Source organism: Aptenodytes forsteri, unplaced genomic scaffold (assembly GCF_000699145.1).
Source record: "Aptenodytes forsteri isolate BGI_AS27 unplaced genomic scaffold, ASM69914v1 Scaffold81, whole genome shotgun sequence".
NCBI lineage: Eukaryota > Metazoa > Chordata > Aves > Sphenisciformes > Spheniscidae > Aptenodytes > Aptenodytes forsteri.
The window spans coordinates 5,829,990-5,855,365 of NW_008795259.1; the positions used below are offsets into that span (position 1 = coordinate 5,829,990).

Sequence of the window (25,376 nt, forward strand, 5' to 3'; positions counted from 1 at the left end):
TGGTGGTGTGGGGTTGACGGTTGGACTCGATGATCTTAGAGGTCTTTTCCAACCTTAATGATTCTATGATTCTATGATTCTATGACAGCATCAAGCTGTCTGACTATTGGACTGGGCTCACAAGCTGAGGCAAACCTGAGGATAATCAGATAGCCTAACGGTGACATGCAGCTTAGGAAGGTGGGTTCAGAGCCCGCTCTCCCTGCAGGCTCCCCTGTGGTGCGAGTGCAAGCACCTAACCCAAGTGCCGTTGGTCCTTCCCCACCAGGTGATACACAGGCTCGAAGCTGGTCTCAGCTGCTGCATAGCCTGTCTTTCAGAGGCCGCTGATGGGGGCTTCTGTGGAGTAAAACCAGACCTTGGAGCAGCTTGTCCTGGGAAAACCCTCAGTAAATGCACTAGGTATCTTCAGGTTGACTGCAATATGATGCTGGACTGCATTTCTAACCCCCTTCCTCCCACTCTGCCTACAATGGGAGAGATAAACCATTGTGGTATCAGGACACAAAGAACTTTTTGTTACTGTACACTGTGACTAAAGGGAGAGACAGTAATGGTCTGAAAATACCAAACCGTAGCTCTACAGAGGGACAAAGTCATCTGTGTGCATTGCAGGCTTGTATGGCAGCAAAGGATACTTGCCTTATACTTCCCAGGGAAGGCTTTCAACACTGAGTGTATTGATGCAGTGGAAGATTGCCTAGAAAGGTTACAGAGCCTTAACAGTCGGGGGTTTTAAGAATAAAGAGGCATCTGCTTAAAATATGTAAACCTGATGATTAATTCAGACAGGGAAGTGATGGAATAGATGTCCTCTCTCTTCGTTCCTGCCCTATGTTCTGTGATTCCTGTTGCATCAGGAGGTGAGGAAGCTCTCGGAAGTCTCAACACCAGTTTTGTGTGCTGTACACCACTTCCTTGATCATGGTGGTTGCAGTTCTTTGTCTAGTGTTATAAAATCAATATGATATGGGAGGGTAAGTGCTACAGGATGAGTAAAAGAATCATTATCACATAATTTTCAGTGCTCTTTCTGCAATGGTATAAGGCAGGTTCAGGTTATAAGCAGAACCCATGGTGTATTATATTTGTGAAGGCACAGATTTTCGTCACGTCAGATGAGCAAATGTTTGAGAAGTCACTAAAACTTTTTTTTCCTTGCTGGCTGCCTGACTCTTCAGGGGTGCATGACTTTGTATGAGTTTGTGGAAATAAGGCTCCTGTCTTAAATTGGTAAAGCCTAAGTTTAGGCAAAGTAGAGACAGCAGTGTTTCGTGCGCATCTGCAACAGAAACTGAGCACAGCACGCACATGGTAAAAGCATGGTAACTGGGTGGTTATGTCTGCACATCTATTTTCTGGGCAATTTGAGATGGAGAGAGTCCTTAGCTAGAAAGAAACCTGCAAATGTCATTGCAGACTGTTCTGCTTTCAGAAGCCTTTTGCCACCTTCCATGAGATTTGTGTTAGTGTAATTTCCCTGGCCCTTGCACATGCAAACAAGATAAGATCCACACTCAAAACTTCAATTGCAGAGTAAGAATGACCATAAATGGTTATTGCGTGTTACAGTCTGTCATGTCTCTGAAGGCATGAGATTCTGTCGGGGCTGTGTAACTGGTTTCCAAGCTTCTCAATGCCCCAGGCATAACGTTTCAAAAAAAATCAGCCAAGACTTTCTTTTGACTTCAGCATGGTTGGAATAGAAAAGTAACTAGTCTGGTGGGCTGCACGTGGGCTGATGCACTTCTAAGGACAATGTCCAAGTGAACACTGATAAAAGAAGCAGACAATCTGCTCAAACCTGCAAACTGAAGGCTTGTCTCCTTGACACGATGCTGATGAACCATTTTTTCTTGATGCTCAAGGCATGCAAAGCCACAGATAAGCACTAACTGCTGTGTGCAAAGTAGTAAATAAATTGCCATCAGACTTTCCCTTCTGTTTAACTTTTATTAAAAGAGGTGCTAAGGTACTGTACTGTATGCAGTACATCATATTTATTACCAAAATTAACAAATATACAAAACTTATACATGTAATTTTCTTACATCCATTTCTTGGTCTATAATACTGCATTTGTTCAAGTAGGTTATCTACAGTATGTAAACATCCCTTGGATTGACCTCACACAGATTAGGAAAGCCCATCTAACCCATGTAGTTACCAAATATAGCTTTTTCTTTTTTTTAAATTTATTTGGCTTTCATTGGTAGAATCTAATCTTCACATTTGGCACATGGAAGAGACATCTACAGTGCAAAAGAGGCAGATTTTCTGGTTTTGTTCTGAGCAGTTAGCGAAGTCATGGTTTTAAAGAGCCGAGAATAAATTTACACAAACTTGATAGGAGATGGATTAGTGTTAACGCTCATAGATCAGCCATTAAACTAGAGCAGAAATTCAAAGCCTCTTCCCCAGCCCGCTCGGCCAGGTGGAAAAAAACCCTCAACCTTGTTTCTAAAGGATTAAAAAAGGGACTCTGTTAGCAACAGAGAGGAGGTTTAGTTTACAAAGAGCCCTCTGAGATTCCAGTTTCAATTTTCTGCTTTGTGGGATTTTTTTTTCCTCTGGTTAGCAAGCAATTTTTTTTTCCTTTTTAATGGGGGGAAAAATAACCAGTGGGAAACCACTTTTCTATGCTGGCAATTTCTCAGTGAGTCAGAGATTACATTTGGAGTTTACAGATCTTTGAACCCAGACGTATAGAGCTCAGTAAGCTGCCGTGTACAAGGGAGAGAGAGAAAGCGAGTAATGTCATTATATTCCAGTCGTGGAGCTTTCCAATTTTGCTGTAAAAAACAGGAAAAAACTTCCTTCCTTCTGCTTCTCACTGTTTCAAAAATGTGACTTAATTTAACTGAGTAAAGCTGATCTAGAGAGACCTTCATTCGCACCCTTCTTCCCATTCTCATCCAAGCACCGTATTGCTATTTTTTAGGAGGCCTCACCCATGTCCATGGAAGCATCTGATGAGAATGGACCTAACCGGACACTGTTTCGCATGGAAACCCCTCTGCCATTCCTCGTCCGTTACCACAGAGCCCCGCTGCTGTCCGTGGCACCGTACATCTCGGCCAGCTTTTTGAAGCGTGGCCCCCAGTCCGTCAGGTAGTCGTAGCTCTGGTCTGAGTCTGTCGTCACTGACTGTAGGGAGCTGAGTGACTCCGCCACCGAGCCGTTCCCTTCAAACATGTACGTCTGGAGGGAGTCAAAGGGAGGTGCCCACAGGTCCATGTCAGCTTCGTACAGCTTGGCAAGCACGTAGTTGTGGACGTTGTTGTCCATGACGCATGCCTGAGGCACGTATCGGGAGAGGCTCTCTATTTCAGGGAGCATGTCCTGCCGGTTTTTCACAACCAGCTGGGCCTCCCGCGGGTTCCACATGGCGGCAATATCGAAGGCCTCCGTGTCCTCCTCCCCGCCGCCCTCGTCGTCGTACCTGACGATGTTCTCATGGATGTTCTCCTCCTCGTCAATGATGTACGGCTGCTTCCGCTGGCGCCGCATGGAGAGGATGAGGAGCACCAGCACTGCGGAAGGCAACCGAGACATGGGGCTGTCAGCAAGGAGCCAGATCTTGCAAGGGCTTCAGACTCTCTGCTGCCCTGTTTTCCCCTCGGTGAGCACAGCCAGCCCCTTGGATTTAAAGAGCTGTGGTGTTTGCGGGTGGAAGGGTGCAGAAATCCCCTCCCCCAGTCAAAATTAGTAGCTTGAGGTCCTGCTAATCTGTCCCTTTTCTCACCTTAATTCTTAACTCTTGGTGACACTTAGGACATGTCTATCCAGCGGTGCTTGCCAATGCACTGTAGCGACACTTGAGCTACTTTTAAGCTAGCCAGATCAGATATCAATAACGGTTTATCTGCAGTGGCACACAGCTCCATGGAGATAATTTTCTCCTGCTGTGTAGCTGGGTTTTGCAGACTGCTTTGGGGATGCCTCTTGGGCTGGGTGCTGCACGTGACATAGATGGATGGTGCCGAGGCACTGTGGTGATATGTCTGCCTACATGGCAAAATGCAGAGCTAGCCCCTTAGTCTGCTCCAAAGCATTTTTGTGTTTATCTGCAAGGCGCTGCCTTGGGCTGGGTAGAACTCCTGTCAGTTGCTCTGCGCTAATGAGATGCAGATGCTTCTTAGCATGGGGAGAAGTGGTCATACAGGCACCAGAGGCCTTTACTATTGAAAATGTGCTGTCACCTGGTGACTGTATTTCCAGGGCTAGAACTCAGCAAAGGTTTTGAATGTTGAAATTTTGGACTGAGGTATCTAGGCTCCTTTGCAGGGCCAGAATTGAGGCACTTTTAAAGATTTTTTCCTGTGTTCTACTCCACTCCTCAAACTAGGTCCTCTGAAATTTCAGGGAATGTGTGTTTTGAACTAAAATCTTATGACTCAAGAGAGTGAATGAGGGAACTGAAGTTCTTTTAATACCAACAGCTAACACGGGACATAGAAGGCCTGGGCGAGGAAAGGATGGAATTTATTTGTGGAGACAGAACGCATGCAAGATGCTCAGCCCCTTTATAGCAGCAAGGCACCATTTAAATGCAGTGTCTCGAGGAAAAAGGATGGAGGTGGGGATATCTCCTGCCAAAAGACAAGAGGTAGAACTGAACTCACCACTCCTGTTTCCTGTGAGAGTGTATGATCAAAAACTGCTGAGGATGAGAAAGTAACTTGTCCCCAGCCACAGCTCTCAGTACTTCCTCCTGGCATACTCCTTCCAGGAAAGCAGGGCCTTACCAGACACCCTAGGACTTTGGGGATCTGGCAGAAATATTTGCAGGCCATATTTTTCCCCCATTCCTACACCCCAGGGTCTGAAGCCATATGCAGCTGACTACACTATCTGGTCCTTGATTTGGCCCTTTAAGTATGTGTGTCTACATATAATATATACAAATACATAGATGTGTGCGTGTGTGTTTATGTCCTTCACCTTCAGTGGATCAGCAAACCCCTGGCCAGAACCGAAGAGTTTGTCCCCTCCCAAGAAGAAGCCAAGGGTTTACCTAGCAGGACAAAGACGCAGGCGAGGATCGCAATGAGTGCCCCTCTGCTCAGGCTGACAGGGAGGACATAGGCCTCTGCATTGCAGGACATCACCATGCCATCATCATCGCAGCTGCACACATGCACGGTCAGCGTACCCGTGCTGCTCAGCACGGGGCGGCCATTGTCGCTAATCAGGATGGGAAGGTAAAAGGTGTTCTGCTCGTGTTGTCTGAAGCCAGAGCGCCTTGTCAAAATCCACGCTGTATTGTCTAGGGGTAGAAAATAAATGGAGAGAAGAGCTTATATGCAGAGCAAGTACATTCAGCAGAGAAGGAAGGTTAAAAAAGTCAGCCCTGGACCCACATCCATTTGTTTTCTCTCTTTTTTTCTTTGGTTTTTTTTATCAGTTTGTCATTAATCAGCATTTTGCCTCTGCCTCCCCTGTTCCAGTATCTTCTCAGGCCATAGCTCCAAACCTGCAAGGCATACACACCTTATGAGTTGCCTTTACCCCTTATGACATAAAGTGCCCCGAGCAAACTCACAGCCTTCAGATTTAGCTAAAAGAGCTTTCAGAAGGCAAGACAGAAACAAACAGTTGAAGGCAACTTGTAGTCTCTGTTTGTTCATGCTCAGCAGCTTTTCTAGACCTCACTCTTAAGCGCTGCCACCATTTTGGAGATGCTAGTGTATAACCTTTGTGGACATGTTAAGGTTCTCTTTATGTTTTTTGATACATGGCATGGCCATCTGCTTGAGGCAACAAGGAGACAAAGGAAAAAAACAGCTTGCTGTCCTAGAACAGCAGCAAGTTGAAAATTTGCAACTAAACATTTTTCAGTGAAATACATGCAATTTCATTGGCACTTTTGCCATTGAAAAAAGTCAGAATGCTTCATGTCATCATTGTCAGAATTATTCTGCTTTGATTTGACCATTCTGCTTCATTTAGTGTGACTGCCTGTTTTTTATAAGAACTTGAATCAAAATGAATGAAAATGCTGCTGCTGCTGAAACAAAATAGTAAGAGAGTGACCTAACAGCCAGTTGCTGTTGGTCATTTCAAGGGAAATTCCTACCTTTGGGGCTTTTTCCTCCATATTCAGCATGTTTTTTAAAATGTCAGAATTTCCTAGTGGCCTTTGAATTCTTGTCTACCCCCTCCCTCAAATTCCTCAGACTGTGCACCAAGTTTCCTAATCAGAAAGAAATTGGATTCAGGAATTCGTTCTTCTCAATTCTCATCTCAGAAATGCCAAGGCAAAATCTTTGGAGATCAGTGATGATTTTGTCAGTGCTGACTTTCAAGATTTTTGGCCTCAGAGACTTTTGGAAAGCACAAGACTGAATGTCTCCAATGTGATCTGGGCCACCAGGGAGTCTAAAGGAACCTGCAGGAAAATTAGCCCTGCTTACAAACATGTCTGCAAATCTTGGGCCAGCTAAGATAAATGGGGAACACGGGTACTTTTTCTCTTTGGCAGACCTACAAGCCCTCACCCTGTGCAGTGATGCTGTGGGATTTTTGGGAGCTGAGCTTCATGCAGTTTCTTTTACGACTTAGTTTTGTTTCCTGTTCCCTCGGTTCAAAAGAGGTCAGAGTCTGGCCATCTGCATCTCCAGGTTGTTACCAATGTACATTTGCCACGCTTGGAAATGCAGGATGCCAATCAGCTGTTCCCAGGTGGATTGGCACAATGGAGCTGCTGCCTGGAAATGGCAAGAAACCTTCTGATCACAAGTAGACTGTGAAAAAACCCAAAATATCAACAAGGGATTGTTCCATTTCCTTATTAATTCCCTGTCAATTCACTGCTAAAATTTAAATCTTGGGTGATTTTCTTCAGTGCAGAGACTCAGGTTGCATGCAGGTAAATCAGCTGTATTATCTGCTGTAGTCTGAACATCAGAAATGATTTGGTGGCTTTTAGGAGTGAAATCAGGAGCGTTATATACAGCCAGCTATGGAATATATCAAAACTCAAGCTAGACTTGCCCACTAGACTTAAATTATGCTCCAAGTTCCATACTTTGTGCTGCAAATCTTATGGCATCAGACAGTACTGGCGCATGTAAGTGTTGAGACTTCGGGCTTCACAGTTCATGAGATCAGTTTGAATTTGTGACACGTTTTTAAAAGGAATCTTAGGGTCTTTTATTTCTTGCACGTCAATGACATTTCAAGTTTTTATTCTGAAAGCGTAAAATTCTGAAGTGTGCGTGCATGTCTATATATGAATATATAGTGAAACTGTAGTATCTTGTTAAATCATGTGATCCCAAGAGCTGGAGCTTTGAGGAAAAAACACCAGGTACAAGATGAAATCCCCAAAGTTGCTTAAAACTGATTATGTGTCAGTGTTTACTGATTTCACCACCCTTTGATATGCCATGCAGCCTGAGTATGTGCAGCGGGTGTGGACAGACATAGATGATTTTCAGGAATGTGTCCCAAAACCCAGCAGAGAGCAGCACCCTGCGGCTACCATGGCTCCTGGGCAAGGGGTGTGCTGCAGATAGGAGCCCTCGCCTCCTGCAAACCTCCCCCTCCTCTCTCCTGGGGCACACACAAGTGCTTGCTCTCCCTTGGGCTGTTTATGTGCCCTCTAGTATGTGCTCCCCAGCTATTAATACCACATCTTTTCATCACTGGGCCTGTTTTAGCATGAGAAAAAGCAGCCTAAAGGGCAGAAAATGGCAAAGTGCCTGGGTTTATGCTGTGTCAATGGAAATGTCTGAGTCATCTTAACAGTGTAGTAATTTGGTTGCATTTCTCTTTCCTGGGTGAAAGACTCACTCTCTTTAAACTGACTTACAATATAAGTCACAAATTCTATTCATGTGACAGCAAACCTCCATTTTATGTAAAATTGCTCTTTGTGAGGGAAAAAGACTTCACTATTCTGAGCTGGTCGTACTTTGCCTGTAATAGAAGTCACAGGCAGTGAACCTGACTGAAGCTGTGCAAAATCAGCTAGTGAGAGATCTCAGGTGTTTTTAACCATAATTATTTTTTAAGAAGCCAAGTTTCTGTAATCAAATATTGAAAGATATATATGTATATATATATTTTTGCTGTTATGTGCTGACCATGTCACCCAGGTCTTAAATGTTCTTTGTGATAAAATTCTCTTGGTGACTCTTGGCATTACATTTCGGCCCTTCTGTTTTGTTTTGCTTTGCTTTGTACTAGGCAGGCATCCAAATCATCCCTAAAGAATCGCTCTACCTGTTACTCTGCAACTGCAATATGTTGGTGCCAAAGCTTGTTCTGTGACTCATCAAAAGCCAATGCAATTTGACGTGCTACTGCAGTGCGAAGGACATGCTGGAATGTGATGCAGCGTGGCAGAAACTGGAATACACAATTTTCTTCCAAATTTGATATCTGCTAAGCCCCAGCCATCAAGAGAAGAGGGCTTGTGAGGACATGAAAGCCCCATTATATTAAAAAAAAAAAGCAAGCATGATAAAAATGCACAATACTTTTGCATCACAGCTTCCAACACAGCGTCTTTGGCTTTCAGAGGGCTGGCTGGTAGCACTTAGCTGCAGTGCTGAGCAGAGATACTGAAGATTGCAGCATGGTGGGTCCCGCGCCTGTGTGATCAGCAGGAGGTGAAAGCTGTACTTCCTGCGGGCATGCAGGGTGGTGTCTTCATGTGGTTGTGCGAGCAAGCCATGGAGCATCTCCTTCATGCAGTTTTCTGCCCCACTGGAAGTGATGTACCTCCCTGGAGTGGTCAAGGTAATTAACCACTGTGTAGGTCCAAACCCTGAGATCAGAGCTAACCACCGCTCTTCTCACAAGAAAGGCTTGTTCTCTTTCTGCGTGCATCTGTACAAGAACTGGGGATGATTAGCCCAGAACTTCTGTTAGTTTTTAAAAACTAATTGTAATAATTATGAATAGCTAGGAATGATATAAAGAAATATTTCACCAGGAGTGGGAGAAAGAGCACAAGGAAGCAGGCATTACAGACACCACCGGCTTGAGGAAGGGGTCACATTTTTTCTCGGGGATTTTCAGCTCACTGCTTTTGCGCTCTGCCAAAGTGTGAGGTAGACCACAGTTTTAGGGAAGGAAGAAATAGCTAAAAATTTTCCTAGGACAAATTTAAATGCAATGGGGAAGACTGCCAGAGGCTTCTAATGACAGGCCTGATGGTGGTATGACACTGATGCCTGCACCCATTAAAATGGCTACTCTCTTCATCAATTCCTGGTACCCAAAGATGGAGGGCAGCAGTTAAGGGTCAACAGAAGATCAGCTCAGAGTTTAATCTGGAAATGCAGTAAGTTTATTTCGTTGTTCATCCTATTCTTACAGCAAGGCTCTTTTGCCAGCTTTTTCCCAGGTTGATCTCACCTGGATTTAGAAGCGGGGGAAGATGGCTTGCCAATGCCCTACATCAGTAACCGAAGAGATGGGAGACCCCAGCTCAATTCCCTGCTTCATCACGTATATCCTATACGGCCTTGCGAAGTCATTTAGGCCCAGATCTTTGCAGACACTTACATGTCTATCTCCCATTGATTTTACTGAACTCAAAGGGAACCAGGCATGTAAGTAGCTTAATTTCTCCTTGCCCCGGATCCCTGTCTATAAAGTGGAGAACAATAGGATTTCTCTGTCTGCCAGAGATATGTGGAGAATGAATAGACTGAAGAAGTTCTCAGAGACTAAAATGACAAGGGCCAAAGAAATATGTAAAACAGCTCATCAGGATGCAAACTGTGATCTTCTGTTGCTCAGTACAAATAAAGGTTTTAATTGTTGCCAGGAAGGCTGTGTGTCTTGCAGTTTCTCTTACTGCTATATTGGACAACCAAGTAATCAGCACAATTGCTAATTTCAATAGCGCCTTCCCACAGCCTGGGAAGCGTTGCTGTCTCGTGTTTACATGCACAGGCTGTGACCAGCAAGGTGGGTTCTGTTTCTTGTCTTGCCACCCTGTGACATACAGTATAGCTACCCCCTCTGTGACTGTCATATAATTTATATAGTCCGTAGTGGTCCCTAGATGAAAATATAAATATAAATTATTGTTACTGAAATGACTACTGCACTCCAAATTGCTGAGGCAGTAAATTATTCCTTAATGTGTATATTTCAAATAGTCAGTGGTTTGATACTTAACATTTTTATTTCAAATTTGTAACCAATAGTACCCTAAGCTTCTTGTGATATATATCTCTGGAAAACTGGTATTTTACAGAGAGCGGGAGGCACAGCCATTCAGTCACTGCTGTCACTATAAATTATCGCAAGTATGGCCTTAGACAGAAAAAGTGCATCTGATGCTGGGAATTTTGTGAGTTTCTTTTTTTAGAACAATGCCTTGAGGATGAAATGAGCCTAGTTTGCCAAATGTTTTAGCAAGAGTTGTGTTTTATTTGTTCACTTATTTTGGCAATATATATTCAAAACTAAAAAAATGGGAGACAACGGGGGAGAGAAGGGGATAAAAATGCAAGAAATTGTGTGGGGAGGCTTCAGGGACACTACAGAAAAAAATTGCTTTTGTGGTGAAAAAGCATTAGCAGGCTGTGGAGGAGGGCTCCAGACTCTGCAAGTAGCACGTTTTAAGACATGTTTGGTTAGTGAAGGCAGGGGCTTCTTTATTAGCCTCTATGTTGCTCTTTCATGTGCCTGCAGAGGCACAGATAGGGGCTTATGGAAGTAAGTGTGACAAGTAGGCATATGTGGGAGCAGGGGCAGGCACTCTGCTCGGAGACTGGCCAATGATGCTGCAGGCGGCCAGTCTTTCTCCCCATTTATTCTGGAATCGCTTGCTGATTTGTGGTACTTTACACACTAAACTCCTATTGAAATCCAGCCCCTTCATATTGACTTTCAAAGCTCTGCGCCAGGCCACTCAAGGTCATCCCTCTTTCCCGATGAAGGCTGGTGTGGACCTGACCTCAGCACCGTTGTCTGCCCATGGAGATCCTCCATCAGCAGCAGTCATGCGAAGGCCTGCTGCGGCAGGCTTTCCTGCGGGCTCCAAAACCACCAAAGCTTCCCCAAAAGAAGCAAATGCCACTGATTAAGATACTCAAATGCCAGCGCTTTGCCATGAGTCTTCCCACTGGTGTTTCAGTTTCTACTTAGTGCATCTTATGCGGACTTTTAGCTGTATGCCAAGTTACTCCCTTAAGGCTCTGCATCTCCTCCCAACCTCTTTCCCTTTCCTAGGGAAACAAGGATGTGCAAAGAGGAAGAAAAAAAGTGCTTGGGGGAAAAGACTGGAACAGTACAAGAACCTTCCCTTTCTGTGCCTGGGAGAAAACATGAAGTGTACAAAAAAAGAGCAATGTAATTCCCTTCAAATTTGTCTCCTAGTTCCAGTTGCTATCCTACCTTTAAGCATCTCCTTTTGAATGAATGCAATTTGCATTCCGGTAATCCGAGATGCCTGCAGCCTGACCACAAGACCTGAATTTGCACAAAACACTGGCACATTTCCTCAAAGAAGAAAAAGGGGTCTATTGCTAGAGAATATTTATAGAGAAGAAAATATCATATAACCTTCAAGTGTATTAAGTAATATGTCATTTTATCACTGCCTTTAAGGAGCAGGTGTCACTTGGTATTATTTGAAATGGCAGTCTTATCACACACTGTAAGTCACAGCCTCTCAAGTCCAACTCAGGCATTAGAAATTAGAGTAGCTAACTGTCTGTGTCCACTCTGATTACCTTGATTGTCCCTTAGGGTAAAGTTGGGGTTGTTGGCTGCCTCCGGAGCCAGGCTGTAGTAGAAGTGCTGACCCTCCTGTGGGTCATCCCTGTCGATGGCGCTCACTGTCTGGATCAGCTACAGAATATGAGAACAAAGCAGAAACAGGTGAGAAGCAAAATATATATAATATAAGTAAACAAACAGGTAACATTTATATATATATAAATATAAGCAACCAGAGCATTTGAATAAATATGTCTTGCAGAGGTACAATAGGTAAATCAAGAAGAGACTCAAAACCTTGCAGGCTTCGTTTGTTTTACTATGATCGTACAAATTACTTTTAAACAAAGAAGGAGATAGTTTGATTCAAATAACAGACACTTTTCTCTCATGCATCCCTATCTTCTGTTGCACGTTCCTTTTTTCTTTTGAGGGCCCAGGTTGTTCAGAAGATTCACTGTGCATTAGAAAGCTTGTAAGAAAGCCCATACTTATTTTCAGCTTCATTTTGCAGGTAGAAAAAGACTTCAGGTTGATTATTTTATCACTCTTTTAATTTTAAATCAATTAAATTCTTCCCAAGATGTCAGTGGAAAAGAAAGAGAGAAAAGGCAACCATGCAGACACTCCGCGTATGCAATAAATAACACCATGGAAAGAAACTAAGACAATGCTAAATCCAGAAAGAGATTTGTCACCTCACCTATAGAGGCTTAGTAAAGTAGGTCAAACAGCTTGAAGCACAGTGAGCTATAGCTCTGTCTGAATAAACATTCTGACATCTTTTGAGACAAGGAACAAATCTTCACCTGGATTTTTGCATTCAAAAGTTATTTTTGGATTCAAAGGCAAATGACAGACCCATAAAGTCTTATTCAACACCTTAAAAATGATTTCAGAACTTTTCAAAATGTGGCAACAGAATTTGGCTTTCTCCACTGAAGGAAGTAGTCCAAATTAGCGTGCATTTCTCGGAAAGCTTATTATTTAGGACACTTGCCCTTCAAAACCAGGAAAAAAAGCTAGGCAATGAATTCTATTCCCTATATTATTAAGGGCCTCTGTAAATTAGTGAGGTGAAATTATCCTGTATGTGGTAGTTGTGAGGACAGTTGTCCCAGCAGTGAGTGGCTATTTCATTCTGCTTCACAGCAAGCTGGGAGAAGCTTCAGCGAACACACAGTGATATTACTAGCATAATTTTTCCTTCACAAATCATGAGTGGTGCATCTATGTGTTTAAACTATGCTAGTCACCTTTGCATTAGGAGACACAAGTCCCCACCGTGGACCCTGGGTGGTGAAGCACCAGGTCACCTCCCCACAAGCGATCAGCAGTAGCGCTTGCACCAGCTCCAGCGAGGGAGAGCTCATGTCCATCTGTAACACAGACAGACCTTGTTCAAGGGCTTTGATGGGGTTTTGAAAGGGAGAGGAGCAAAGATGCTTCACCGCTTGCTTGGAGGTGCTGGTTTACAGTGTGCAGAGCAGGAAGTCCTGTGTTGTCTATGACTCTCCGTCATCTCCAGTTCACAGCAGAACAGATTCAGTTTGGCACCCCTTTGAAGCTGATGTAGTATGTTATGTCCAGCTCCCATAGGCCAGGGGTGCTTAAGGCAAGCTGTCTTTTAACAGTAAGCCTTGTCTGTCACACCTGGGCCGGGCTGACTCCGTGGCACCTCTCGTAACACTTTGTTGCTGCCACAGGACAAACTGGGTGTTTGCCTGCTGGCACCTGCCCAAGGGAAGGGTTTATTTCAGCCATGAAGTGTATTGTGCAGTGAGCCTGGAAACTACTGCGTGAGAAGAAAGAGGTGCTATATACGATGCCAGTCCCAGTGCTTGCCTTTGGAAAGCAGCACAGACAGCTGCTGACGAGAGTTCAGAAGAAACGTGTGGTTAGCTGAACCCTCTTTCCAACGCTCACCCTTTCTGGCACGCTATCTCCCTGTAGGACAGCATCCCCTCCCCAACTCCTGGTGTTACTAGCATTTCTCACCTGCCCTGCTTTGGTGTTTTCACAAACAAAAGCTTCATAAAACCTTGCAAACTCTGGCGCATTGTCGTTCACGTCCAGGACTTTCACTGTCACGGAGACGCTGCCCACCTGCGAGGGGTTGTCTGGAAGGAGGAAGCACAATGTAAAGAAAGGCAATATATGGAAAGGGGAAGGGGAAGGGGCTGCTCCTCACTCTGCCCAAGAGGTAAAGCAGCTTTTTCGCTACTGACTCGCATTAAATGACATTTTCCCTTCGGGAACTGCGGTCGCTTGTGGGTCATGTGACTTGGAGTGAAGTTGCAAACGCTGCTTTCTGTCTATCCTGGCTTCCCATCAAATCACACCTTTTTCAAACAAATGCCATGAAAGACTTCAACCTGGTTCAGTACAATGGGACTATTTCTATAACAAAAGTTTTAGACAATGACCTGTATTTTTTTTATTGCCCTTTGACGGGGCAATACTGTTTGTTGAGCCTCTGGTGGTACTGGTGGCACGAATTAGGAAGGGACTCTTTTAAGGATAGGCTTGTTATTTAGAGCTTGCCATGAAAGACTTCAACCTGGTTCAGTCCAATGGGACTATTTCTATATAACAAAAGTTAGTCAATGCCCTGTATTTTTTTTATTGCCCTTTGATGGGGCAATACTGTTTGTTGAGCCTCTGGTGGTACTGGTGGCACGAATTAGGAAGGGACTCTTTTAAGGATAGGCTTGTTATTTAGAGCTTGTTGAAAGTGGTAATTCTGCAGTTCAGATATATTTTTGCTCAGAATTTGTGTTCCTTGAACTCAAAAATAGTGTCAAGTCTTTGATACTTTGTACAGGGGGGTTTAAAATGTAATAACACATGAAATTGTACAGAAAAGCTTTCACTGAAGCTTAAAATTGCAATGAAAATTTTACATTCTGCATGACATCATTTGTGATATTTCTGTCCCACTGGTTCATTAGCTTTCTTTGCCAGTAAATCCATACATCATTTCACATATCTTCACAATTTCCAAACTAAGTGGCCACAGAATAATTTTTTTCTTACTGTGTTCTTCTGCCCCAAAGGATCTTTTTTCCCTTATTTAATGATAAAATGAAACTCTAAGCAGAAAGAAAAAAAAAAAAAAATTCATTATTAAGAAGTCAGAAAAGGTGCAAAGATCCAGAAAATTCATAAAAATTAGTATTCTCATCTTCTTTTTAGCCATACCACTTCGTGCATTTAATTCCAGATATATGTCCCTTTATAGCAAGAAATGATATGTTCGTATAAACAATAGACAATTTTCTTACAGTCTGGAATTTTCTTAAATGTTCAATGTACTGTATCCATAACATGTGTCACATTGTATCATTGAGATAATACTCTTAAACTATATTGTTTGTCCCTAATTTATAATTTAATCCTTTAGCTTCCCACATGTCCATACATATCTTGCTATAACACACCTGTCATTGTGGCAGATGAATGTCTGCATTTACACTCTTAGTAATATCGATCTAACTTTTAAAACTAGGAGCTTTATTCAGGAGTGCACAACTATGACATTTTTGAAACTATTCACTAAATCAAAACATTTTGCTGCACACGTACAGAGCAAAACTGACAGAGGATTGACGGAGGATGAGTCAAGGGAAGACATGCCTTCATATTGCTCTCACCCTCGAGTGCTGCTACAGGGGCGGCTTTTACAGACTCGTGTGTGTATGTGGATTTACGTGGAATTGCAATGGCCATTGGTGGCTGAAAATAAAACTAGCATCAAAATAGATGGGGGTGAGACCCTATCAAGTCACCAACCCCTCTCACTACTAAAAAAGGGACAGAAAGGCATCATGTGCTGGAACAGCCTGCAAGTAAGTGGCAGAGTCACCCCGACTCTTGTGAAATATTCCCTCTGCTAACTTCAAGTTGGCTGATCGCATTTTGGGCAAGCTTCTTGAAACCTTTTTCCTCTCAAACTGCCCCATATCTCTGGTACAGCCTGGATGTGCAGGGAGCTCTCTCTGACATGAGGAATGACTCAGCTATTGGCAGCAAGCTTCTGAAAAGCTGCAACCCCTCAGCAGATGAACTGAGATCCTGAGCAAAAGCTGTGTGGACCAAAGAGATTTCAGGTGAAGATTGGGTGAACCTTTCATTTTATTTGCTTATATATCCCAAGTTCCTTTAGGAAGCTCGCATCTGTTAGCATTTCAAACTCAGCTAAATTTTTCATACTGACACTATGAAATGATCAGCATCTCCTTGTTCTCATAGCCTCAATAAATACCTGGCACGGATGGATCCTGAGCTGAGTTTTAGCTCATTGTAAAACCCAAAAGCATAACGAGTTCAGCATACTAGAAGATCCCAAAGCATTCTGGCCCAAATTATTCATGCAGCAAGCAGATGGTGATGACATTTACTTGCTGCTGAACCAGAGCAGATTTTGGCTAGTGACCTAGCAGTGTAGGATCATTGCTGCCTACCAGTCTCTGCATTACTCAATCCTCCCAGGTAGGACTGGCAGCTCTGGCAGCTGTGCAGCCTTTGCGGTGACTGCTTTAGCTGCCTAGCCCTTCTGAAGAGATAGAACTCTTGCAGAAACACATCAGGAAGAGTTTTAAATAAATTCCTGGAATACTAATGAATTGAAAAAGCAGCACTCTGCATTTAATTGCCAGCCTCTACTTCTCCCACCACCCTGTGAAAAGGAGCATAAAAAATAAATAAAATGCAGTATTCGCTTGTTGATGTCAGAAGAGTAATTCAGTTAATATGGCTTCCCACTCAGTGCATAAGAACATGTGAATCGCTGAATTCAGATCTCGCAGCCTGCTTTGTCTATTGTATCTCTTTAATCTATGTACAATCTGCATGCTCCTTACTCAGCTCCACGGCCAGTACAGTGATGTTGTGCCAAGAAACGTCCTCCCGGTCAAGAGGTCTTGCAGTCATCAGTGCTCCTGATGTAATGTCGACATAAAAGAACCGCCCCGGATCACTGCTCCTGTCAATCGAGTATCTGCAAGAGTACATACTAAAAATATTATGCAACCCGTGTGAAAACTGTGTGTTATAGCCAATGAAGTACCCCGGCAATGGGAATACTGTCATACACAGCAGATCCACATTCTTCCACAACCTAGTTATGTGCTCCATTGACTTGTATAGGTACAGAGTGAGATGCTTGAAAAACTAGGAGTTCATGTGGCTAACAGCATTTCATGGTGAGTACTACTTGGATGGAGATGGAAGACAGGAAGGTTTAGAGGAAGAAGCCTCAAAGCAAGGCACAGCTCAGCGCAGGAACATCTGCTTTACAGAGAAAATCTGGCAGTGAAGAGTATTATTTCTTTTTCTAAGAAAAATAATTATGCCTTTTCCTTGGACACAATTCAGACAGGATGAAAATGCCCAGCTCGTTCTCTGGGCATTTAGGATGACAAGGAGGAACCGTTGCCCTATGAAAATGACTATACATCAGCTCGTTCTCTGGGCATTTAGGATGACAAGGAGGAACCGTTGCCCTCCTTGTGCTTTTGTACTCTGTCCTCCTTCAGGGGAATAAACTCCACCTGCATCCTGGACCATCCTACTGATTGAGCCATGTCAATGCAAGGGGGATGATGACTGGCTTTCCCATATCATCCAGCCAGAAAAGCAGCTCCCTCAGTGAGGCTGATTGATCATAATTACTGAACCTGCCTGGCCAATATGTCAGTTTAATGCTGGGAACAAACTTCTCACACCCGTGAGCAAGGGAGTGTGGTGGTACCTGCAGGCCAGAAAACTCGGGCAGGGAGGCAGTTGATTGACAGCTGCCACTGCTGTACTCGGTCAGAGGGACCGTTTCACAGGGTGTGGAAAATACGCAATACCCTTCGTATGCATCACCTTGCTCTTAACAGCAGCTTGTACGAGTTGCCTTCCTAGCTAGCTATGTTAGCATGGTAAGAGATCCTTCGGCAAAAGCCGCACATGCGCCTATGTAAATGCCACAGCCTAGAACAGAGCCCAGACTTATTCTCATTTTTGTTCGGTCTTTCTTCAAAGTTGATGGGAATTGAAAGCATTAGTCATAACGGATGCTGAATTCTTCCGAATTTTCTCCTTTCAGCACAAATGCGTTCACTGGAACAAGCATGCCAGCCTGATCTTTATATAGGCACTTATTAAACTGGGGTATAAAATACTATTGAACTATGTTGTTGGAAAATTCTTTTACACTTTTTTTCAGAAAAATCGAAGAGGGTGGGATGGCAAGTTTGCTTCCCTTTCCTTCCCAGTCCTTCCCATCTCTTCTTAAATAAAGAGATTTCTGAGGCATTTGATTTATTTAGGAAATAAGTACGAGTGTTGCTATATTTTGCTATAATAATTATTCTTGTATGAGGCTATAAAAAGAATTTCTGACAGTTTAAGGACAACAAGTATCTGAAATTGAATATGGCCTTATGATTAGTGGTGTGGTATTAATCACCAGTGTCAAGAGGCCCAAGTGGAGTCTTTGTCTGGATTCTTCACATAAGTTCTCCTGTTAATAATACCTGCTCCTTCACAGTCATTTCCACTGTACTCTCTAGGTAATCTTCCTGAATTGCTTAACAACAATCATGGCATTTTCCAGCAATCAGAATTTCCCAGTGTGGGAGTCCAGATACCTGATGCTGGGAAAATGAGGATTTGAGAGTTCCCCCGTGTTTAGTGAGCCTTTCTGAAATGTGTCCTGGCTTTTCCATACTTGAAAAAATGGCAAAAGGAGGCGTCAGATCACAGTTTTAATTTCAGTTGGATTTCACCTTGTGTAACAAAATATGTATTTGGGATTTTGTTTTTCTTATCTTGCCTTGCCGTGTGCAAAGTGAATGCAGAGCAAGCCTAAAGCATTGCCAGACTGATACTGCACAGAGCTGGCATGGGTGGATGAGACCACATATGAGGCAAGGAGAACCAGTTCTTAACATTTGCATTTTAGATAGCATTACAAATGGTATTTATTCTTTTTTTTCCTGTTTCCTCTACTCCAATCATTTACTTTTGCATGTACAAGGTGTGGGGGAGGAAGGAGAGAAGGAGGGAGGAAAGAAAGGAAAATGGGAAGGGAGGAAGATGGGAAGAAAAAAAGGAAGGAAGTTGGGAAGGAACAGAGTTACAAAGGAGTCTATGCATATTTGCAACTTTTTTTTTTTAATAGATCTTAGGTGATGCATTCTGTGCTTTGTAGAGTGCTATTTCGTCAAGGGTAGTCACCAGAAAGCTCTGAAGAAAACTAAGAAAAACCTCATTGAAAGTAACAATGAACACTTCTACCCTCTGATAGTCCGCATAATTATTCTTATACTATTTTAAGCAGATTAGCACAAAGCTGTTTGCACTGCAGTGTTTGGATAATGCTAGACAGTAATCAGCAAAATAGGATGCGAGTGGAAAAAAGTTTAAGGTAATGAAATTGTGATGCAGACAGTATAACACAGTTTTATTGAAGAATTTGAGACAACGTCACGAAAAGTATGACAACCTTATAATGTAGGTAGAAAAGACAGATATATTAAGGTAGCAGAGATGAAAAAAATAATTAGAGTAACAAGACAGAAAGCAATATCATTAAGAACAGGCTTTGTGTCTGCTCAGATCTCCTAGCTGAAGCCCACAGAGTTGCTCATACAGATTTAACTTTCTTCAAAAACTCCAAATACTCGACGTTTCGACTCTCTCCTGTATTTCCCAGGACTGTTCCTGAATGCAGACCATTCAGAAGCTGGACTCATGCAAGGTTAGGCAAACAGCAGCTCAACACCCAAAGCATTTCTCAGATGAGAGAAAGAGCCGACCTGCTGGGATCATTAACTTGCGGTCACCTGGAGCTTCTGCAGGTTGTGAAAATTAGTATGTGGGCTGGCCTCAGAGAAAAAGAGTCTTCTCTAATAAAATGGGCTGACTTGGCAGCCACTGTGGAAAAGAGCACTGTGATCACACAAATCTGCTCCTTTGGCTCCTTGCTGAGTTGCAGCTATGAAGCTCCCATGGCTGTAAATACAACTTTACCTTTCTTAACTCCTTATGGGAATATCTAGCTCTGCAATTTTGACCAGACACTATATAATTTAGTGGTTCATGAATATTTACTAGTATGCATTCAATCTACTCCAAAAGTAGCTGTGCATTTGAGCTGTTGACAAAGGTGGGCTTTGAAACAGAAGGGAGAGAGAGGAGAAGTGAGTCGATTACCTTCCCCTTGGTATGGCAGCAGATTCTCAGCAATGCTGTCAGGGTTTGTGCCAGCAAAGGCACGAGAGTCTGGGGTTTGTTTTTAACATACGCTATCAGGACATGCCTGACCAGTTCATTGCAATGCTAGATGCAGACGTTCTCCATACCAAAGCAAAGGCAAGGGTGAGCTCCTGCACTGCTTTGGCAGTTGTAGCAGAGCCCCTCAGTGTGTGAGATCTGGTTTGACTAAACCCACTGATGACTACCACGGGCTAAAAAGAGAGTTTTTCCTGTTCCAGCCCCATCACTGGCCCACCAACCAAAAGTACCAGGCAGTGCTCCTGGGGGAACACGCAAAGAGAGGACAGACCTGATCGAGTTGTTGGTCACATCCGGGTCCTTGGCAGAAATGATCTGTATGGTGGTTCCAATCTCCACGTCCTCAGGCACTTCCACAAAGTAGAAGCTGGGCTCGAACACAGGAGGTTCGTCCACATCCTCCACACTGATGTGGACGGTGGTGGTGTCACGGAAGGGACCCAGGTTCAGGAACCGCATTTCCAGGTGGGGGTTGGCACCCTCTACTTTCAAGGTGTAGCTTTTCTTGCTCTCAAAACTTAAAGGCTGAGGAGAAAAAATATATCTAGCGTTAGGCACACTGATCCGTATGATTTAGGCCATATAATTTTAATTTTCAGAAGTAAAAGTTGCCCTCTAATATAAACTGATGCTTCTTTTTCTAAAATAAATTTTTACCATGATTTTTAATCATAAGAGTAACAAAGATAAATATTTGCAGATGGAGACAAAGCATTGAGTGACACTAGTATTAGGAATGACACCATCTACAAGTTTTTTTTTTTTTTTAATTTGACAGTTGAACTGAAAAAGCCAGGACAGATATTTGCAGATCACTTCAGAATACATATTCTTTCATTCTTCTTGCTGAAATGAAAATAAAAGTGGACACACCACCACTGCGTTGTGATTCACACAGTGTGTTTCATTCCACTCTGGAAAAAAAAAGGGCAGAAACAGACAGTATGGGAGCACCTGAAAATAAGGTAAAGATACGAAGAGTCAGTTCCTCAAAAATGGGTCCTGGTGGCAGGGACAAGGATGCTCACACATGAGGTGGAGGTCCCAGTTAGGATCCTCTTTTCTCCCCGGTGAGATCAGACTCTTGTCTCCAGAGCACCTGTCTGCCAAGCTGCTAAAGGGCTCCAGTGGGAGCAGGGGACACGGTCAGCCTCTCTTGTGGGATCCTGCTCCAGTTTGTATCAGTAATCCATTCTTTCTAGAAGTGGGGTTTTTTGCCTTCTCAGTAAGTGTCCTAATCACAGGTTCACAATCCAGGTGTGCTGGATGCTAAGATTTGAATCTCCTCCCTGCCTAGAGAATAGTTTCATTTCAAAGCACTATGAGCTACCCCTGACCTCTTCCTGTGGGAGCCCTTCCACTTTGTATGAAATACCCAAGTATTATTTGAAACAAGGAGTGGGAATGGCTCTTTTTTTTTCTTTTCTTTCCTGGGATAATGGATAAAGGAGGGCGGGGCAGCTTCCTCTGTTAGTTTCATGAATTTGATTTCCTTTCTAGATAAAACTACTTATTTGATGAACATGGATATAGAAATAATTGATTGTAGCGCTGAACTTTTCAATAAATAAATTTTTCATCTACCTTCCCTCTTCTTTTCACAGATCCCTGAAGAAAATAGGGCCTCTCCAAAACCTGCTTAGACCTAAATGGAGAATTCCATATTTAACATGCCATTTACCAGTCTCGATAAGAGACGACTAAAAGCATCTGACAATGACAGCATGGAAGGATCATTCCAAAACATACAAAAAATTTTCACCAGATGAAGTACACCTTACAGAGGACACAGTCGTACTTCCCAAGTTGCAGTTAGAAGTTACGACCAATCCCACTGTGGTTAAATGGTCACAACTCTTTACTTGTATCATCTGGGGAGTTTTAATGCTGCAAAACCAGCAGCATCCATAAGGATCCCCTTAGCTGGCACAGACCCTAGCAAGACAAACCAGGAAAGAAATGTCCCTCAATTCTCAGGGTTGCCCAGTGGGACATACTCCTTTCTGTTACATGAATGGCTTTCAAAATGTGTGGCTGTATTTGTACATCAGGGTTTGAGCGTCTTGTGTGGAACTACCATGCACAGCCTCGGTTCATTCAGACTCCAGTAAGATCACCGCTGTTCCCGTTCAACACCTTTGTTTTTCCTATTCAGCTCTTTCCTTTTGAAGACCTACCACCAGGCTGGGGGCATGGAGATGGGTGGGAACACAGGGAAGGAGGAGGATGCCAAAGCAACCGGAAGACAAAGGTAGAGAGATCATTACTGTATCAGTAAGTCCTGCTTGGCCAGTCATAACCCATCTCTTTTCTGCCCTGCTCAGTAGTGCAGCTGGGAGATTCTGCAGCCATGAGATATGTATTAGTTTAAGCAATATCAGCAGAAGTTTCACATGCTCAGGCATGGCAGGAACATATATTATAGGCCTCAAAACACCCCCTGAATTCAGTGGAGGCTTCAGTACTTGTTTAGTGCCACAACAGCTTCTTTCTTCAGAAGTGGAAATATTGCAGCGACATACAAAAGCTCAGGCTTTCACAGCAAAATTACCAGTGTGGAGGTCCTGCATAGGAATGCCTGGCAAAAGACTGGAGTTCTTGAAATTATGAAAACTAGGACTCGCTCAGCATTTAGTGTATGGGGTTAAGGAATCAAGACTGGAATGGGAACTGGTTTTTTTTGTGCTGGGGGAGATGATGGTCCAGTATTACTGGAGGTGCTGTCCAGCGATAGAGTAAGAACTGTGCAACCTGTAGCAGCGGGTACAGATGATCTCAAACTTGCTCCTGCTGCCCTTACTTCCACCTGGTGAATCAGTGACTACTGCAGGCATAGCACTTGTCAGCAAGGATTTACCTAGGTCTACAAACATATTACCCATTACTGCAGAGTCATTATGGCGTACCAGTTGCATATTTATGCATTGTAAAAATAGCAATAACATATATTCACATGACCAAGCAACACTTATTGTCCATCTGGCAAGGAATGTGCAATGCAAATCTGCCTAAACATATACTAAGAAAGAGACCATTATATTTCATGATTTCTCATGTGAAGAAAACTGCATGAGAAACATTGCATGTACACTAAAAAGCTAAGTTATAAAAGGAGCAGTTAAATCACAGAAACACTTAATAGCTATAAAACCCAACCACATTAGGAAAAGACATAATCACCTAGAATGATCAAGGTAGAAAAATGAGAAAAATCAAACAAGTGTGCTAGGCCATCACATTTTTGATGCTCCTGGGTTCAGCCCCCCTTAGTTTGCCTTGGAATTCTTCATTGTCAACCGTGGCTTTCCCTCCTGATCCTCTCACGTGCCAATGCCTCAACACCACTGCCCCCCTCATCAGATTCGTCTTCCACGGGTGCGTTCAAACCTCTTTCCAACACTGGTCCCATGGGGAGGGCAAGCAGGTTGCCTTCTCCTGCAAACCGAGCATGCTGCAAAACGCAGCCGAGAGGAGTGCTGAGACAGGCACCGAGAGGTGTGCCACGCAGGCTGGATTTAGCAGGAGCTGCTGTGAGAAAGTGGTTGACCAGGCAGCGGCTGGGGAGGAGGGCAGCGTGGGGCTCCCCGGGTGCTGGGCTTCGTGCTGGCTGGGTAACCCCCGACCCTGCCTCCTATGGGCAGCGCAAAGGCGAAGGCAGGGAGAAGGGAGAGGCTGTCACTGGGGTGAGTATCAGCCTCACAGGCAGGGAGCTTTGAAGGAGCTGTGATTTGTCAGGAGGCACTCAACATTTTGTGGGATTAGTGGGCTGAGATAAGAGGCCACAAGACCGCAAGCAGTGGTCTTGTCTGTAACTGTAAATTCTGACTTTTTGATGCCCATGATAGAAGTGCTAGATATTTTGCTTGGGAAATCTGTCTAGAAAAATGAAAAGGAAAGTTTTGCTTTCTCTCTGGGTTTAGAAATTCTCTCTGTCTCTCTCTCCTTCCCCCATTTTTATATCCTTTTCTATCAACACCAGTTGATTTTTTTTTGTTTTGTTGAGTGGATCCAAAGGACAACTTTCCTAATGTTTGACTATTGATAATCATAACATTACAAAAAGCTGCAGCCCTCTATAGAATTTTACAAATGTTTATGTACAGTAGATGATTTGAGCAGTGTGTACCTGATGCCAGTACGTATCTGGTACGATTGATGCCATAAATTTTTATAACTCCTCCTTCTGACATACATGAACATCTAGTAAAACTGTATTCATAATAACAACAGTCAAGCTTATTGACACACTTACTCCAAAGAAACTATTTTCTTTCCTCAATAAATGAGTGAAAAATTACATTAAGAGTTTGCATTCAACATCGATTTCATTCCAGCAAAGCACTTAAGCACATGCTTAACTCTAGGGACAAGTGTGCCTAAACAAGAGTTGGAGAAAGGTGACCATAAATACATGCTTAAATGTTTTGCTGTAGGGCACAGAGGCTTGCAGGGTCAAATCTCTCACATGTGTTGTTCCATTTTAGTGCACAATTTAATCCCAGGCTACTTAAATGGAGACTATACTTCCTTATTAGCACGCTGGATAAGCTTAGGCAGAAATATGGTTACAATTTCATAACCTAGAAACAAGAGTTGAACTTCTAGCATTTATGTAAGATTGTAGAATAAATATCCTATAGCAGGGAGTCCAAGCAAAATCCTCTATTCCTTTCTGCATAGCCTGCGGTACAGAGTACTAGTAGTTTCACAGCTGCCATTTTAGAGACAGCTTCTTCTAGCCTAATTAGCATTTATGGATCTTCAAGCAGCAATTAAAAAAAAAAAATGCCTGGGTTTTATTGGTTTATAAATAATTCTAAGGCATGCTTTATTATCGTTTGTGGGACACTGGAGTGAAAAATGTGTACAGTTCAAATGCAAATATTGATCTAATTTCTTGCATTGTAGGATAATTAAGCTACAGAGAATATTTAAATAGATAAATAGTGAATCAGAACAGTCCTTCGCTGGGAAAAGACATGTTTATGCTAATGCTGTCCCCACTTTTTAAAGGTTGCTCCTAGGAGCACAGTCTGCTTTCGTATTTTAGCAATGAATGTTAAAGAAATTGTGTTTTATAGCAGGAAAGGGGCTACTGTCATGTAATGGGAACTAAGTTACTGCAAGCAGAAGGGAATATTGCACACATAAAATGTAACCAGGACTGTTAGCCATATAAATTACTATAAAAAGGATACTTTACTACCTTTCTCACAGTTATGATGCCAACTTGGTAATTAGGATCAGTGTTAATATCAAAGACATCCAGTCCATCTCCATCCACAAGGCTGTATTTCATCTCCGCATTAATGCCTTCGTCCAGGTCTTTAGCAACCACGCGGCCCACAGTGGAGCTGATGGGAGCGGACTCCAGCACACTCATCTGATAATGCTCTGGCACA

The 25,376-nt window shown here is 43.1% G+C and overlaps 1 protein-coding gene across 1 annotated transcript in view; it reads right to left on the bottom strand.

Moving 5' to 3' along the window:
* Nucleotides 1–1,986: 1,986 nt before the first annotated feature.
* CDH20 (cadherin 20) overlaps nt 1,987–25,376 on the bottom strand; it is a 55,278-nt gene continuing 31,888 nt past the window's right edge. The window contains exons 6-12 of the mRNA XM_009279212.1: nt 25,181–25,368; nt 20,246–20,499; nt 16,551–16,687; nt 13,687–13,808; nt 11,703–11,820; nt 5,018–5,269; nt 1,987–3,533 (exon numbers count right to left, since the gene is read on the bottom strand). Of these exons, the coding sequence (XP_009277487.1) occupies nt 3,034–3,533; nt 5,018–5,269; nt 11,703–11,820; nt 13,687–13,808; nt 16,551–16,687; nt 20,246–20,499; nt 25,181–25,368 (1,571 nt within the window). The 3' untranslated portion in view covers nt 1,987–3,033. The remainder of the gene's footprint in view (nt 3,534–5,017; nt 5,270–11,702; nt 11,821–13,686; nt 13,809–16,550; nt 16,688–20,245; nt 20,500–25,180; nt 25,369–25,376) is intronic.